General features: G+C 36.9%; 1 protein-coding gene and 1 long non-coding RNA gene across 3 annotated transcripts; both read left to right on the top strand.

The window, feature by feature from the left end:
- The first annotated feature begins 1,897 nt into the window (after positions 1 to 1,897).
- Positions 1,898 to 5,095, top strand: LOC112198209. Of its 2 annotated transcripts, none has more exons than XR_002935900.2 (5): positions 1,898 to 2,168; positions 2,255 to 2,367; positions 3,454 to 3,571; positions 4,567 to 4,646; positions 4,780 to 5,095. It is a non-coding gene; the product is annotated as an uncharacterized LOC112198209 (long non-coding RNA). The 2 variants fall into 2 exon arrangements; XR_005809826.1 differs by having other exon boundaries at positions 2,329 to 2,367.
- Positions 5,096 to 13,298: 8,203 nt separating this feature from the next.
- LOC112198197 (probable aldo-keto reductase 2) lies at positions 13,299 to 18,441 on the top strand. The gene is made up of 5 exons (XM_024339280.2): positions 13,299 to 13,521; positions 13,595 to 13,795; positions 14,909 to 15,081; positions 15,163 to 15,265; positions 17,923 to 18,441. Exons 1-5 carry the CDS (start codon positions 13,309 to 13,311, stop codon positions 18,262 to 18,264), a joined length of 1,032 nt encoding a protein of 343 aa, XP_024195048.1. The 5' UTR covers positions 13,299 to 13,308; the 3' UTR covers positions 18,265 to 18,441.
- The last annotated feature ends 253 nt before the right edge of the window (positions 18,442 to 18,694 follow it).

Here is an 18,694-nt window from a genome sequence, read left to right on the forward strand (position 1 = left end):
TCATTTCATTAATCGTCAACTTGAGAGCAGTCATATGGGCTCTTTCCTAAATAGTGATTAATCATTTATCCTCATTTGGTATTGCTTTTGAAATGTTCAAAAACACTTTCCAAAATGACAAAAGTGCTTTCATAAAGGGTGGTGTTATTCACATACCCCTTTATTTTTCAATAATTTAAATTTTTTATAAATTACCCTAACTACCCTTCTTATAATTATGTTTATTTATTTATTTATTTTTTCTATTTGGCAAGTCAATCATTCTCAAATCCTATGGCACGTTTACTTACTTGAAATGGAAATAATCATGAATCGGCGACAACTGGAATGGGAGAAGAAAGAAATTGGTATTGATTTCGGAGGAGTTGATTCCTAAACTCATCTCCCCCATTCGAAATCAAATTCCTGAGTATTCAGGAATCGATTCCTTATAAAGAGGTGGGACCTACACCCATTCCGATTCCTTCATGTGTTAGTAAACATACACTACAAAAAATAATTCAATTGGCTTCACTACTTTGCGTCAGCAAGCAGTTGTCGTCGCCAATAGCTCCTTATTTGTGACGGCAAAATTGGGCCGTCGCAAAGATACTGAAAGTTCGCCACCGCGTTAATATGCCGTGGTAGTAGTGGTCGCGAAAAAATGATTTATGCTTCGGCAAAACTTTGCTGTCGCAAAGTCTTTTGTCAATTGCAACTGCTGGAGGTGCCGTCGCGTTACTACACAGTTGTGAAACTTATCCACTCCAATTTAAAAAAACAAACTCTCTCTCTCTCTCTGAAGCCTTCAGCTTTGTTCTTTTTCATTCTGGATCTGATCCGTGGCCGCTCTCTCTTTGAAGCCTTCAGCTTTGTTCTTTTTCATTCTAGATCTGATCTGTAGCAGCTTAATCTCGAGGCCCCGATCTATCGTTAGCTGAGGTTAGATGTTGCTCGGGTTTTGGCAATTAACCCAAGCTTGAGCTCTTCGATCTCTCTTCGTGAAACCCTAAAATCCCATTCCTAGATGCCAAGTTCTCTGCTAGTATAGTCGGTTATCTCCTTGAGTTGTTGGAGATAGGCCTACATACTCAACGATCCTTTCTCAAGCGTCTGTAGTCGACGTCTCAATTGCAGTACATGAGAGCGCGTGATAGCAGCAACACGACGCTCAAGGGTAGTCCAGAGTGAGTGGGCTGTTATGGAACCAACCTGAAATGGGAGAACTGCATCCGGCAGGTACGGTCCCTTTTTAACCATTCTGTATATGCTGGGTTGATTTCCACTGAGTTGGGTAGGGAGAGATTAGGGCAGGGCTCAGTGCCTGTGACTATGCCGTACAAATTGTATTGTTGTAGGACTGGAGTAAGCAATGAACGCCAAAGGACATAGTTTCCTGGTATGAGTTTGATAGGGACCAGTGTAGCAATTTGCTGAGGTGAAATTGAAGGGTTGAGCAATTGAGTTGTGGCCTCAGGTGAGAGTTGAATGATTTGTGGCTGTGGTGGGTTTGGGGTGCGTTGATCATCTGCCATTGTTGGTTATAAAAGGGAGATGGAACAAGTATTGTAGTGTGAGAAAATAAACCAAAGGAAAGGAAGGCAAAGAAGAACAGATTGTAGACTGGAGTAATTGAAATTTGAACGAGGAGAAAGATAAAAGAGGATGGGGAAGATTGAGAAGAAAAATTGAAGTGGGAGAGGAAGCAGGACATAAAAGAAGAAGATTTGATTATGTTTGGCTGCTAGGCAATGGCATCCGATACCATGATAAAATGATCAAAACTGTAAAGAAGTATGAGGGAAACCGTTCTTCATTGATTTAATTTCTTGTTTTTGATTTACAGATGTCCTGCTATTTATATAGTTAGCTAGATAGCTGAAAAGCCCAGTAGCTATTACTATACATGCAATTTGTATGAATTATGTGCTTGAGACACTTGTGTGGCTATCAATTGTGCAACGTTTGTCTTGTACAATTTCTCAGACCTTGTCTTTGTCTTTTGCTCATGGTGCATAGAGGCTTGAGGTATCTCTCCAGAGTTCAGAGTTCAGAATGGTTGTGAGCTTGTCTGGTTTCAGAGCAGGCTTGTTTTGCAGTAGGCTTTGTTTCTTTTGGTGCTTATATTTTATCTAGTGTTGGACTGCCCAGATCAGCAAGTGAGTCACTACAACCTTCCACATCACCAGGTGAGTCACCATTCATACTGGAGAATTGTTTGTAGTAGCTCTTTGGATCAATATTGTTTTCATCTATGCCTTCTCTTCTCTGGCAGAAATTGTCGTGTCCTAAATACAACCCTACTTTAGGTCAAATGCAAATAAGGGCACTTTTCTATTCTCATTGCAGAGCATTGGTATCCAAGATTATGAACTTCCTGCAACGAAGGTAAAGTTTTCAATCAACATCTCAATTTGCCCAGATAAATTCTTTATCAGTAATTTCTTATTTAGATTCCATGCCTTTGTTGTTGAACTTTACAACTTTGCCATTAATGTTGTGCATTTTAGTTTCCAAATTAAATCCCAGATCCATGTTAGTCAAAGTTCTACAGCTTTGGCTAACTTGGTAGCTTAATTTTGTAGCAATGGCTCCTGGGAGTTTTGCAGCTTGAATCTTCTATTGCATATTATAAGTATCTTGTAATTTCAGTTTTGTTTTTTGCTTGATTATTGGAATTTTAGGATTATTTTAGGGTTCAATCATCAATTGGGTGACTGTTTGAGGGATTTGGGTTATGCCTTATTGAACCTTGATTGATATTCAATTGGGTAATGGTAGTGGGTATAAGCACCGAAGTCTCTATAGGTTGAAATATTAATTGTAATCAATTTGTTTTAGGGTATTGAGGATTTGTGCAGATAATCGGAAGAGGGTCTGGTTGTAATCAACTTGGTTTCTGTTCAAATTTTGCTCTCCCTTAATTGGTTTAATCCTTTGCAATGGTTTTCGTAAGATGATTAAAATTAATCTGAAGGATGGACTAGGTTGGGAGGAGCTCTCCAATTATATTCATTTGTAATTTTTGTACTTCACCTATAAACATAAAATAGCCTAGGATATGGACTAGGTTGTGAGGAGCTCTCCAATTGTATTGCAACTATGTTATTCTTCTGGAATTACCTAACTAGAAGAATCCTATGCGTACAACATTTGGACATTAGATTTGCTTTCTGATTTTTGTTGTTATTATTACTTTTTTTATAGTTTTATATATTGGTTTCTATGGCTTCGATTTGATTTAGGGCTAGCAGCTTCTGGGCAAGTGCATATTATCTCAGTGCCAATTTGTTCTGAGAGTGTATTATATTTTCAATTGTAATGCAAATTCTTTGCTATTTTGCTTATATTCCAATCTGTTGTTTCTTTGGGCAGGTAGATCTAAAGTTCTTCTGATCTTGCAATTCATATCTCTCTCCCTCCATCTGCATTAGATTTTTGTATTCACTTTTTTGTTAATCTGTGTTTTGCTAGTTCCTTATTCTTTTGGTTATGAGAAATACCAGTGCCTTAAGTACAAATTCAAATTAGATCGCGACGCAATCAGAAATGCTCCAGTTCATCACCCATAACTTTCTACAACGAGTTACAGGTACTTACTCTCTCTCTCTCTCTCTCTCTCTCTCTCTCTCTCTCTCTCTCTCTCTCTCTGTGTGAGATCATCCCACTAATTGAAATAGGTGTTGTAGTTTAATGACTACACTTTGCATTTTATTTGAGTATGCTTTGATGAGAATCTTAATGTAAATGGTAATGCACTATGTACGGGCTACTGAAAGATATGTACTATGTACGGGCTACTGAAAGATATGACTACATTTTGCATTTTATTTGAGTATTTGCTGATTTTTTTTTCATTTTTATGCACTATGCTAGTTCTCTATACTACTAACCCTTCAAAATAACCAGTACTGGGAGTCCAGCTTCTACTACAAGTTTGCTTGCCTTGTGCATTAAATGTTAGCATTAGTTTGCTATATGGCTTCATAACTATGCCACCAAGAGTGTTATGTGTGTGATCAAATCCAAAAGCTATCATTGGAATTTCTTTATGTGAATTGTGTAATTGGACTATCTAGTCAAAAGAGTTGAATGAAACCTATATAAAACTATTATTGATAGAAATAATATCTACGATTCCAAAGCTATGAACACTGATTGATTCACTGTCTATATTGAACAACAGAGATTCATGATAATCCTGAATCACAAGGACATTACTACAACTTCAAAGTGTTACCTTAATTTTGCTTCGTGCCTTGATTTCAATGATCATTGGCCATCATAAACCACTAGGTTATTTATTAGGGCTTCTGTAATTAGTTATATATTTGTGGCATAAAGGATTGGTTTGTCTGCTCAATTCTGTTTCATTTTATGATGCAATAGTTACTCTTAAGACTTGTGGTCAGATTCTTTAAAAAGTTTCTTATAACTCTTTACTTTGTCCAGTGTATTTCATAAGTGTAGCTCTGCTATTTACTTAATTATTCTTTCTAGATATTATGTTTGGTGTAAAGTCAGCTTAAAGAGAGTAATTTGGCTTTGCTTGGCTGACTTTGTTTTGGTTTCTTCAAAAATGTGCAGGAATATTTTATGGTCTATGAAGGACATATGAGTTGAAGGGAGCTTGGGGATCACATACAAACCATGGTTACTGCTGATAGGTGTTAAAGCTTTCTTCTGTTTGTCTTATATTAACTTTAACATGAAAGAACATTCAATCATCTAGCTTGAATTCTGATTATTGCCTAGTGGTACAATGTTCTATAGCTTGACATGATTTACATAAAATTGCAGGCTATTCACACAAGTTAGTTCATTTCTAGCTCTGGCAGTAATTGTTGCTGCGGAAGTTGTCAAAACAATGGTTGCCAAGGGATATGTTCTGGGACAAGATGCATTAATCAAGGGGATTTGTCAAAACAATGAGTCCTATCAAGTATCGGCTGCTGCAACATCCAAGGTTTATGAGTTAGCAATTGGATATGGCTCATCAAGGCAAAGAAGCTTTTCAATCACCTCAATAGCTCAGAGTATGTAGGTCATGATACTTAGCCTATCGGGCATCAGTATTCTGTATTTCAATTTTTGAATGTTTTTGTATTTTTCAAGATTGGTGAAGTTGTATGAAATGTATAGAAATAATGTGAAAAAACATATGAAATTTATGATTTATATGGCTTCTTTTGCTCAAAAAAAGAAAATCTGGTATGCAAAATTGCATGCCAGGTTTTTTTTTTAATAAAAAATATGCACTTTTGCGACGACAATGTTGCTGTCGCCAATGACCTTTGGCGACGGCAAAATTGCTAATGGCGTCGTCATTATGCCGTCACCAAAAATCATGCGACGGCGTAAATACCGTCGCCAAAATTCATGCAACGACGTAATTGCCGTCGCAAATAGCAATGGCGACGCCACCAACGACATTGGCAATTTTGCCGTCGCCTAGCCGTCGCCATTGGTCTTTTGCGACGGCAATTTGGCTTTTGGCGACGGTTTGGCGCCGTGGCCAATTGAATTTTTTTTTGTAGTGATAGGAATACTTTTACCCGGAATCATTCCAATTCATTTATGTGTTAGTAAATGCAGGAATCATTCTAGCTTATTCATTTTATCTCTCTAATGTGATGCTTTGAAGTTCAATCATGGCAGAACAAGAACCTTTAGATCCATCTTTGGGGAAAATTTTACATCTGATAATTTGCAATGGAGACATGGAAGAAAAACATGAGTTCAGTGATCATTCAAACCCCTTTAAATCCATCATTCTTGATAAGATTCTAACTAAAATTGTTTGGTGTATTTGAATCCATTGAGCAACTATAGAACTTTATAATAGCCTAATAATGATGGCCTTATGATTATAGACATGATTTGTTCTACTATATTATGCTAGTAGAACATAATATTGTCCCCACATGAAGATTGCAACTCATTGCATTCAATATTATGTAGAGCACTCCAAATTTTGTGTACATCATTTGCTGCAGTGCAGAAACTTGTGGATGAAGTGGATAATGTTAGGGAATTTAACCAAGCCACGCAAGTAATAGAAATAGAGATAGAAAGAAGAAATAACCAAGCCAAGAAGACAACAAGATTTAACGAGGTTCGACCAATATCCTTGCCTACGTCCTCTGAGAGTTTCACCTTCACTAATTAGATAATTTCACAAATACAAGATTATATCACTCAAGTTTATGCCCAACCCAAGCCCTTGTATCCAATAGGATACCTTTTGTACACCCTCTCTCAACGTAGAAGATCACTCTACCCCAGGAGCTATTCACACTCTTGAACACAACTCACTTTGCTTCTATACACGAAGACCCTTAGAGTTGCTCTTTACCTCTCCTTGCTCGCCTCTACACAAGCTTCATCTATTTATACCATGCATTGATAGAAGTCTCTAGACTTACTTCATCAATGCTCATACATGAATCAACCACCCATCTCCCACAACCACACTTTACATTGTCAAATAACAAGGCACTTGAGGCCTCACTTGAAATCTTGTCTATCCAAGAGGCACTGACACTAATCTTATAATCTAGGTTTACTATGGCATCTGCTACAAAATTTGATTCTCTAAAGATATGTTTAAAGAAATTTAGGTACTGTATTTGAATAAAAATGATAAAAGGAAGCAATGGAGTAAGCCTAAATGAGGCCATGAATCAATAATTGATACTTTAATTTGTGACCAACAAAATTAAACACTTGTATTCTGTAATTTCATTAATCAAGGCTTGAGGGCAACCGCATCAGCCCCATTTCAAAAAATAATTTTTTTTAACACTTAGGTTTTTTTTCTTTTTTCTTTTTTGGCAACAGAACTTCCATAACAAAAACAACAAAGGAACAAAGAAAATGGCAACCCATACCAAGAGCCCTCAGAACAGGGAGGGCAGGGAAAAAAAAAAAAAAAAAAAAAAAGAACAACAACATGTTTGAACATAAGGACTAATGATGCTAAACAATTAGATTTTGTTTGCTTGTTACACAATAATACCAGGAGAATGTAACACACTTAGGACTAGAGCTGTCAATTCCGACACAACCCGATAACATGACTCGAAACCCGCACTATTAAAAGGCGGGTCAGTCGTGGGTCAACCCGCCATGACCCATTTAATAAATGGGTCAACCACGGGTCAACCCGCCAACACAAAGTGAACCCGTATAACCCGATTATGCTATACTTCTTCTTGAAATTTTGGACATTGAGAGTATTTGATCATAGGATTAGACAATTTGAAATATTTTGCTTTATAATTGTTGGATTTAATTATTTATGAATTATATATAATTATTTATATTCTTCGTCTTGTAGAGTTTTTAGCGAATTTAGTTAAATGGGTCGCATTGTTAACCTTTAAATTGGTCATTTTGTCTAACACGACATGACCTATTTATTAAATAGGTTAAGCGGGTTGGAAACGGGTAACCCGTTTAATAAATAGGTTGGGTTTGAGTTTAAATTTTTGACACGATTATTAAATGGATTGAGTTTAGGTTTGTCTCTTGCGACTCGACAAATACTTTGACCCAACACGAACCCAACCCGACATGACCCATTGACAGTCCTACTTAGGACATTAAGCTAAAAGTAGATATTAATTCCAAAAGTCTGCACTATGGTGAGACCGAGAAGGATACTTGCTGCAATCAATGAAATAACTGTCCATGGGTTAGCAAAATACTCACTCTTCAACTTTTCTAGCCACTTGTTCCATGTAACTTCATAGTATCTATTCACTTCAGCACAGAGTTCATCATAGAAGAAGCAAGGTGTCATTGCGAAGCTTGTTGAAAAACTGAGAACCATCCTCAGCGCTAAGCCAGTTACCTATTATTCTCTTCTCACAAAGAAACTCCATATCCCTGCTCGAACCGAGGAGTTTATCCATTAAGACAGCATAAGAAGTTATGTGATGAGAACGACCATGATAGATTGGTAGCATTGCTCAAAGCCTCAAACGCAATAAGGTTCCTGAACAATGGCTCGGTCAGTTCTCCAATTTCTAGATGTGGAATGGTAAGAACTCCGCGCTTGAATTGTATGTTCATCATGCTTTCGCTATCAAGGGAGGCCACTTTCAAATTTAATTCCTGCCTGTGACAGAGTAGCAGCAGGAGGAATTTCTGACCCATATTTTTTGTTTGGTTTTTTCTTGATCCAGAGACATTTCTTGTATTTTGTATCGGAAGGTACAAATTCTTTGAATGGGAAAACTATGGAAGTTCTTATCAGATCAAGTATGTGCAAAATCATCTCATCATCATCATGATCATTTCGATCAAGAAGATAGCCTGCATAGAACTTGCAACTATGTGCTAATGGCGGTTGTGAGGTGAAGACGGTGAGCATTAGTATCTGGAGGGAGGGGTCATGAGGGTAACTCTTGCGGGTAATGGCATATAAACACTCGAGAACAAACCAAGGAATTTGATTTTCTAGCAGCAAAAGGTCATGGCATATATGTTGGAACATGCAATCCATGTTGAATATTGGGTCATTAATGTTAATATTCTTGATTGGGTAAAATCCTCAAATGGTACCCGAATTATCGCGAAATGCACTTTATAGTACCTATAAATTTTTAGAGAGTCTAGTGGTACCTGCACTATTCCTCCGTTAGCCCCTATGGTACCTCCGTCCATTATTCCGTTAAACAAGGGTGAAATATGTGAGTAAAATAACAAGGGTAAAATAGTATTTTCATTCATATCTAGAATTATAGTATTATAATATATTGAAGGTCTATAATTAAAAAGTAATTTGACACATAAAAAATAAAAATAATACCCAATCCGTTCTTCCCTATTCTCAGGTTACTTGGGGTAATTAATTTAAGTATTTTGTTTGTGTTTAGTTATTTTTTATAAAAATTAATATTTTGGTCAACTAATGAGATAATTTTTTCGCAAACAATTAATAGGATTAACCAATGGAAGTAGTAAGTAAATGGTAAATGTAGATATTCACTAATTAAATTCAATTCTAGCTCTTTTTTTTTTTTTTTTTTAAACCAAGTTTAATTTAGTTTTATAAAAAATTTGTAAAAAAAAATATAAAAAATATAGTTTTTACGATTTTATCCCTACTTTAACGGAATAACTGACGGAAGTACTGAAAGGGTTAACGGTGAGATACTACAGGTACTACTAGACTCCCTGAAAATTTGTAGGTACCAAAAAGTGCATTTCGTAATGGTTCGGGTACCATTTGAGGATTTTACCCTTCTTGATTTCACCGTGAATAAAATTCCGAAATAGTTGTATCAAGAAGCAACCATCAAGGATCATCATTTCTATGAAGTCATTCCGGTTAATATGATGAAGTGGTTCTGCATAAAAACTCCGCGCGTGTTGCTCAAACCGATCAATAATGCCCTCTTTTCTTTGTTCTAAAAACTTATCAATACGGTCAATGAATATTTGCAAACTTATATTCATGCTTGAGAGAAGGTTATATAAATACCATTGTTTCACAATTTCTATGGATTGAAATTGTTCGCCTCCTCGGTGAAGGGGTCCAATTGACACTATAAAAGGTTGATATGCCTCCTCGTTATGTCTCCGAAGCAGCTGGGGAACTCTGAAGATGCAGCTTGTTGGAAACATGGGTGAATCAGGACGAAGCTTTGCACTCATGGTGGCTTTCAATGTGTTAAGAATGTCCGATTTCTCTTCCATAAGAATCGAAGTATGATTAGCACTACTATGATCTTCCCCATTTGCCATCACTACGTACGATTTCAATCTAGTAAATCATCAACTCTATCGAAAAGCTGAAACAAGTTGGAACATCACATAATTAAATTAATTAACTAATTAAAGAGACAAACACACAAGTACACAAGGAATACCTACGGATGCTTGTATCAAGAAAATGAAATCCACACACAACAAGGATAACAACAGAAAAATATAATTTTGGGATAAATTCAGAACAACAAAATATAAATTCACCAAAAATTGAAATTGAAATCACTTTGCTGAGTAAGGAAATAGAAACAGTGAAGATCAGAATGTACCTTTGAGAGTTTGAGGACAGAGAGAGGAAAATTATTTGCTTTATAATTTGCGGGATGCAAAATTGTAATGCCTACAAAGAGATGTAACAGAAATATCAGCTACCCTTTTGGTGGTAGCTGTTATATCGATTTTCTCATATATTAAAAAAAAAAAAATTAAATTCTATCAGGATAGAAACGGTGAAGAAGCATGTCGGAAAGTTCTACTGCCGTATAAGTAGGGATGGCAAAAATCCCCAGCGGGGCGGAGCTCCATTGGATACCCGCCCCTAATGGGGGGAGAATTCGGGGACAAATGGGGAATGGGGATGGGGATCCCCAATCTCCGCTATCTAAGATTGGGGATGGGGCGGGGATGATATTGTGATCCCCATCCCCAAACCCGCCCCAATAATATATACATATATTTAACTTATATATATTTTAATTTATTTTTTATAATATAAATCACAAATATATACATTTACTACTTTACTTTAATAGCTACAGTTTTACTTTAATGGTGTTTTGACTTTTGCACTCACTGAATTATGATTTATGAATTTAATCATATTTTAAATTTATTTGTTGTAGATTTTGATTTTAAAAAAGACAATATGAGAAAAAATTATTTTATTTATTAAATTCTTATTGGGGATTTGGGGCGGGTTTGGAGGCTTAGTCCCCAATGGGGATGGAGATGGGGAATCCCCAACATATTTTTATTGGGGATTGGGATGGGGATGGAGGTAGAAAATGACCTCGGGGATGGGGATGGTATTGTGATCCCCATCCCCAACCCGCCCCATTGCCATCCCTACGTATAAGTGGATTGATTCCATACTAGACTTTTCTAAAACGCGTGGCACGCTGGCAAACAATTACATGAATTTAATATTCAAAAACAAAAAAAGTATCGAAATATAATATCTAGTTAAAAATGACAATTAAGGTTAAGAATATCATTTTATTAGCCGGAAGATTTGACCGAATAAATTATCATTTTGACTGGAATAAATGATCTTCCTTACCCGATTAGGCCCGTTTCTCTGCCCATTAACTTGCTCGGGGTTTTTGCCATCCCTAAATCTATACAAGAGTAGTTTGATGAAAATACTTATTTAAATAATTTTATTTACTAAAAAATCTTAAATGATTTATTCAAAAAAAAATCCTAAATGATATTTTTTTAAACCCACCTAGGGATGGCAATGAGGCGGGTTGGGGATGGGGATCACAATACCATCCTCATCTTCGGGGTCATTCTCTACCTCATTCCCTGCCCCAATTCCCAATAAAAATATATTGGGGATTCCCCAACCTCATCCCTACTGGGAACTAAGCCTCCAAACCCGCCCTAAATCCCCAATAAGAATTTAATAAATAAAATAATTTTTTTCTCATATTGTTTTTTTTAAAATCAAAATCTACAACAAATAAATTTAAAACATAATTAAATTTATAAATCATAATTCAGTGATGCAAAAATCAAAACACCATTAAAGTAAAAGTGTAGCCGTTAAAGTAAAGTAATAAATATATATATTTGTGATTTATATTACAAAAAAAATTTAAAATATATATATGTTAAATATATGTATATATTATTGGGGCGAGTTTGGGGATGAGGATCACAATACCATCCCCGCCCCATCCCCACTCCCCATTTGTCCCTGAATTCACCCCCCATTAGGGGCGGGTATTCAATGGAGCTCCGCTCTGCTGGGGATTTTTGTCATCCCTAAACCCACCATTTCCTACCATTGATGCAGCTCGAATTCATGAAATAGGAAGTCACTGTCTTTCCACCACACCAAAGGCACACATCTTTTTTAAATAATTATTCCCGTGTAACTGAAAGAGATAATTTATTAATAGGGAAAATATACACATGCAGAGCCATTCTAGTGAGAGATTCTTTTTTTAGGCAATTTTAAGGGAGCGCTCATTAGACTCACTTTTTTTTTATCACATATCCACATCTCAACCATTCAGTTTTTAAGTCTATATGAGTGGATCACTTCTGCAAATTTTAAGCTAAATTTATAATTGTTAAGGCATTTATAACTGCGATTTACAATTATAAACACGAACTGTTCAAATTAGACAGATTGGGTTCGTTTGTTGATTTACTCTGGTTTGATACCTTAAAAATCATCAATTTAGCTGAAAATTTTCAGAAGTGATTTATACGTTAGGATCTAAAAATTGAACAGTCCAGATATGGATATGTGATCAAAAAGAGAGTTTATCAAGAAAATCTAATATTTAAGGACCTCCTTAACAGAGAAGAACTACACACAGATATATATATATATATATATATATATATGTGCATACATATATATATATATATATATATATATATGTATATGTATAATCTTATGATAGAAATTTTGCCCAACACATATAAACCCTTTAGCTCATTCACACTAATTTCTTCCCTTTTTATAACGTCACCAGTTGCTTTCTCTCTCACGTCATCATAATCAATTCCTCTGCAAAAGTTTCTATTAGAACTTTCGTTGCCACGCGGAAATTGCTAGCAGACTTTGGTGATGACTTTTTTTGTGTTATTACTTTGGTGATGACTTGACTCACAAGAAGTTACGCAATGCGCACCCACCCAAGTCTTTCATTATGTATTTCCCAGAAATCACACAAGAAGTTACGAAATGCGCGCGCGAGCGTCGAACCGTTTAGTCTTACAAGTTCATGTACTGACCATATATTAATTGTTCCTCGGAGACATTTTGCCAAAACCCCGCCATTCGTTTGTGTATAAACTTAACACCAGGGATTCCCAACCAGAAAAAGTTGGATTATTCTCAAGGATTGTTTCCTTTTTCTTTTGTAATAGTATAGTACCTTTTTCAAAAGAGAGGAACGCTGAGATCTTCCGAAAGAGGGGATAGTCGCCACCGTCTGGATATAGTAATCCCAACTAGATCCCTGGATTCCCAAATTCCTGGGGCAATGGCAATATACATGGCTATAAAACAAAGGCCCCATCATCCGTGTGTGTGATGGGGGTTTTTCTGGTAGTCGCAACTGGCGTCCTTTGTTTGGCTTCCGTTTGGTCAATGGTGAATCTCTGTTGGTCACTCTGACGTACGCTCTTACGCCATCCCCTCGCTCCATTCTGCTCTTCTTCTTCTTCACCCATCACCCCACTGCTGACACCACCACCACCACCACCACCAAACAAACTTATATCTAACTCACCCAAGCACCTTCCTTCACTAGCTCTGCTACTCTCTGCTTCTGCTCACTCACTCACAGAGACAATTAACACATAGCATTTATGGCGAGCATGAGGAGGATGAAGCTCGGGTCACAAGGCCTGGAGGTCTCAGCACAAGGACTGGGCTGCATGGGCATGTCTGCCTTCTATGGCTCCCCGAAGCCCGAACCCGACATGATCAAGCTCATCCACCACGCCATCGACTCCGGCGTCACCTTCCTCGACACCGCCGACCTGTACGGTCCCCACACCAACGAAATTCTCCTCGGCAAGGTATGTCCTTCACTCTTGTAATCGATTACTATTTATATGAGATTGTTTGGATTTCATTAAATTGATGGACCAGGCTTTGAGTGGAGGGGTGAGAGACAAGGTTGAACTGGCCACCAAATTCGGTATCAGGTTTGCGGACAACAAAATGGAGGTTCAAGGCGACCCGGCATATGTGAGAGCTGCTTGTGAAGGAAGCTTGAAACGCCTTGGTGTTGCTTCTGTTGATCTCTGTTATCAGATTAGGATTGACACCCGTGTCCCCATTGAAGTCACGGTTTGATCTCTTCTGTTTTCTGTTCAATATCGCTGCATGCAGTCATTTTAATTCATAGATGTAATTAGTTACTTAATTTCCTCTAGTTTGTGGTTTTCCTAATGGAACTAGGGGCTTGACCACTACTAGATACTCTTTTTTTAATTAGCCTCAGCTGCTTCGTATTGAATTGATCAAGTTTGAAGAGGTTGTCAGTGCTGAGTGTAAATGGGCCTTCACAAATCTTGCTTTAGTTGCATTCCGTCAAGTGATGAGGAAATAGTCCCATCTTTCGAATCATTACACACTGTTTGTGTAAAGATGTGTGATTCTCTGTTATCTTGACAGTCACTGATTTACAAATCATCTCTAGGCTGCCAAATTTTTTTGGTTGATGAAAAGTTGCTTTTAGTATCCAAGGCATTGATTCTATAAATATTCTTAGTGAGCCCATCAAACCGTTGCATCTTTGATTGACCCATGCATATTTACTCCAAGCTCCTCCTCCTTCCTCGTGTATATATGATTTATGCACTATTATACAGCAGGAGAATGGTAATTAATGTGATTGCCTCTTTTAGTTGAGATTATGACTAAACTGCAGATCATTTTTAATTCTGAATTTTAAATCAAATGTGCACAGTTTTTGAGCTTCCATTTGCTATGTTCATGCTATCTTGGGCATATACCTAGTTTGCTTCTGTTATCTTATTCATATGTGTAGTCGCTTGTGTTATCATCCCCATATGTATATGACTTATGTTATGCCCTATGTATAAGGGAAATTTAAATACATTATGACACGACACCTATGAATAGAAGTATATGTTGATTAGAGTTGCAACCTTTAGTACAAGTCTACAGTACTAGTCCAGAAATTTATAATCTTTAATCTATATGGAAAAGATTTTGTGAACTACCATTTGTTAAACACAAAAGCCACTACATTCTGTCATCATTTTCAGTGTATATCATTTCCAAATTTTTTAAATCACATAATGTTCTGTATTATCTTGTAGCTTATGCATCTTCCCTACTAGACTATATATTAATCTTTTGTTATTGCGATACGTAAGTCTGTTATTTTGAGCAAGCTCTCATTTTCTTTTATTCCTTTATTTTGTCTTTGTGTAGGTGGGGGAGCTCAAGAAGCTAATTGAAGAGGGTAAAATAAAGTACATCGGTCTGTCTGAGGCGTCAGCTTCAACAATAAGAAGAGCCCATGCTGTTCATCCAATAACTGCTGTGCAGCTGGAGTGGTCCTTGTGGTCAAGAGATGTAGAGGAAGAAATAATCCCTACTTGTCGGTAAGGCTTGACGGAGCTACCTAGATTATTATAGAGTACGTTGCTAGCAATTCATTGATATTACTGTCCCAAATTTCTCAGGGAACTTGGCATTGGCATTGTTGCATACAGTCCTCTAGGAAGAGGATTCTTATCATCGGGGGCAAATTTCATCGAAAATCTTCCCAATGATGATGCTCGAAAGGTTGGTTACACAAATATTACTTGTGATATGCATGTGCATTAGATGATAAACTTAATTATATAGCTGATCCCATGTCTCGTCCTTCTATCTCCATGAAAGTTCTTAAATCCTATGTTTGTAGTTGGCCTTTAGTAATCTGTGTTTGTGTGTCCTGGTTGACTTCATTCAGTAGTCTATTGTAATTCCAGTATCCAAGTCTTAATGTATCGATCACTCTCGAGAGGATCACTACGTGATTAAATTTAATAAGTATTCATAATATGTTTTGAGCTGTGGTTTCTGAGAGGGGGTATTGCAAATTTGATTTAGGACAAATCATTTTTGCCCTTTCAATTTTAACTCCGACACTTTTGAGAAAGTATAGATATTATTGATTAGTCAGGTAGCCTAGTAGCTCTCACCGCACAGCGTAACTATAGTTTTGGAGTCACCCCGCTAATTGATTATTTGACAAGTCAAAGTGCACTGTCATGCTTACCCAACAAAAGGAGTGCCATGCTATGATCGTAATCATAAGAAGCTTATTATAATTCTTAGGGTTTTTGTCCATTTACTTTATTTTCAGATATTTTTTTCTCACTTACCTCATTAAGTTTTATTTTTAATTCCTTCTTATCCAAAACACTCTAAGGAGGTCTTCCCTAATTTTTTTTCTTTTTTAATTTTTTTAAGGGTGGTTCTAGTTTGACCTCCAACTTTTTTTAATTATTAATAAACTTTGTCAAGTCATATGAAAAGACAAATAAGGACAAATAGAGAAAAATGGGGGAAAAAAAAACTCTTCTTACCTCCCTAAATATACATTTAATTAAATTATTTTTTTATTTCTTCCGAAATTTCCTTATATTGCCATATAATTTTATAATTTACCTACAATAATGAAGTAAAAATAATAATTTGTATACATGGCCCATCATTTAATACAAAAATAAATTCAAAATAATTTGATTTCCGTTGAAAATCATTGAATATTATGATATAGTTATTACTTGATTTTCCAACCCAAAACTCTTGAAATCCTTCTTTTAGAAAATTCAAAAAGATTTCAGCAACATATCAAGATCGACAACCTTTGATTAATTTTGGTGGAGGAGAGACATACTCATAAGATAGCAATATCTTGTGATTTTAATTCATTTTTCTTCTCATGGTTGAAGATAGAGATAAAAAGTAGAGCAACAAATTGTTGTATCTCATATTCAAGGGTGTTTTGGTAAAAATAAGGAGGTATACTTAGCTTTTCAAGTATTCTAAAAAGTCAATTAGAGGTGTACGAAGTATGAGAGGTCCAAATATCAAATTTGGAGGTCCAACTAGAATCACCCTTTTTTTAATATCATTTTACACTTACCCCTTTATTACTTAGAGAGAGAGAGAAAAAAAATGGAAGAGAGAGAAACCAAGGGAGACTTCGCCAGAGCCGATTACTGATCGCTGTATTCCGGTCACCGGTCGAGGGAATTCGGCCAACCTTTGCCAGATTCCGGCCAACTTTTGTCGGAGTCCTCGACCGGACTCCGGTCACCGACCACCGCCCATAGGAATTTTTTGAAAACCTCTATTGCCCCCTAATAGATGTCTATTGCCCCCCACTAGAGGTCAATAAACCTCTATTGCCCACCAATAAATGTCTATTATCCCCCACAATAGAACTTTCGGTCGTCGGAATGAGAACTAATCTTCCTAGAATTAGACAAATAAAACTTTGATTAAAGAAAAAAATGAAGAGATTATATTAATTCAAAACATTTATTGCCCTCCAATTGACGTTTATTGACCCAATAGACATTCAATTTTTTTTTCCTTTCCTTCTTTCCCATTACATTAAAAAAAAAAAAAAAAAATTCCTTCTGATTTGGGCACCCTTGCATCCAACATACCCAGCAACCACTGCATATGATTCGCCAATCAAAGCCTGGCTGCCTAGCTTTCGAGTGGTGAGCTTTGTCATGAACCATTTCGAAAATAAAGCAAGCCACAGAACCATTTCGAAAACAAAGCAAGCCAAAACAAAAAACGTAGACAGATTCACCTCATCCTTCCCCTACCTAGTTTGTGGCTTCGTGGCCATCACCGGCTTCAGCGGAGCCACACACGACGATGAAGAACACGGCGGAGCAGAGGGAGGAGAGAGAAGATGATGATGGTAGTACTGCTCACCAATCTGATCAGAGAGAGAGAGAGAGAGAGAGAGAGAGAGAGAGAGAAGTGAAGGATCTGGTCCCCAATATGACCGGAAATGATGGCGACAAGGTTAATCAGTGGGCACTAAGGATCTGGGCCATCAGCGTGAAGGAGGCAGAGAAAGAGAGAGAGAGTTTCTCGTGACCGGTGGGAGAGAGGGGCAATGGCATGGATGTAGTTTTTATATAAAGATGAGGGTAAAAATGTCAATTTAGTTTAAAATGGGTTAATGGGAATAAAAATTTGTTGTTGGGGTAAGTGAGATAATTTTGCCTCATTTTGGTGCTTTGGGTCAAGAACCCTAAATATCTTTCAGTGCTAAGAAAATACGGCAGTTGATCTGGAAGAAGCCCAAATTATTTTTCGTATTATGTACGAGTTATGTTCAATCTGCATATTAGTGCCTTTGGATATCATTTGGTTTGATAAATCTATATTTCTTGATGCTTAAATATGTATTGTGTTGGTTGCAGAATATGCCCAGGTTCCAAGCTGAAAACCTAGAGCATAATAAAACAATATTTGAGCGAGTAAGTGATCTTGCAGCAAGGAAGGGTTGCACCCCATCTCAACTAGCACTGGCCTGGGTTCATCACCAAGGAAATGATGTGTGCCCTATACCCGGAACCACCAAGATTGAGAATTTTAACCAGAACATTAAGGCTCTGTCTGTGAAACTGACACCAGAAGAAATGGCCGAGCTTGAATCTTTTGCTTCCGCAGATGCTGTTAAGGGCGACAGATATCCAACTAGCTGCAACAGTACTTGGATGAACTCTGACACTCCACCACTGTCTTCATGGAAAGCCATATAAGTAGGTGCCTAGAATCTCTAAGTTATCTCACAACAATGTCTCTTTGTGCCTTGAGAATTTGGTGAATTTGTATTTTTGTTCAAAGACTTGGTGATTTATGAAGCCACCAGAGTAATATGTTTAATGTCTGTCCTTGAAACAATAAAAAGTTCTGTATTAAAATTTGAATTTTATAACTTGTCTGAGTATTCGGGTTCTTGTGTTTGGTGGGATGGTAAGATAATGACATTCTATTTGAAACTGGAAGGAGGTCATGTGTTCGAGCCCCATCAAAAATGGGGTTAAAATAAAAAAAAATTGTCCGAGTCACTAGGCCAAAAAAGCTAACAGACAACGGACCAAAATCGTTGTGTGATTTGGACGATCTCCGTTGTGTATCGAAGCGTTGTGTGATGAAAAATCACACAACTGTGCTGCACCGTTGTATGAC

This window comes from Rosa chinensis, chromosome 4 (assembly GCF_002994745.2).
Source record: "Rosa chinensis cultivar Old Blush chromosome 4, RchiOBHm-V2, whole genome shotgun sequence".
NCBI lineage: Eukaryota > Viridiplantae > Streptophyta > Magnoliopsida > Rosales > Rosaceae > Rosa > Rosa chinensis.

What these genes read in the sequence shown, in the direction of transcription:
- LOC112198197 (XM_024339280.2), top strand. Translation starts at nt 13,309, where the DNA reads ATGGCGAGCATGAGGAGGATGAAGCTCGGGTCACAAGGCCTGGAGGTC. An exon ending in ACGAAATTCTCCTCGGCAAG is followed by an intron (nt 13,522 to 13,594) that starts GTATGTCCTTCA and finishes TTGATGGACCAG; the next exon opens with GCTTTGAGTGGAGGGGTGAG. An exon ending in CCAATGATGATGCTCGAAAG is followed by an intron (nt 15,266 to 17,922) that starts GTTGGTTACACA and finishes TGTTGGTTGCAG; the next exon opens with AATATGCCCAGGTTCCAAGC.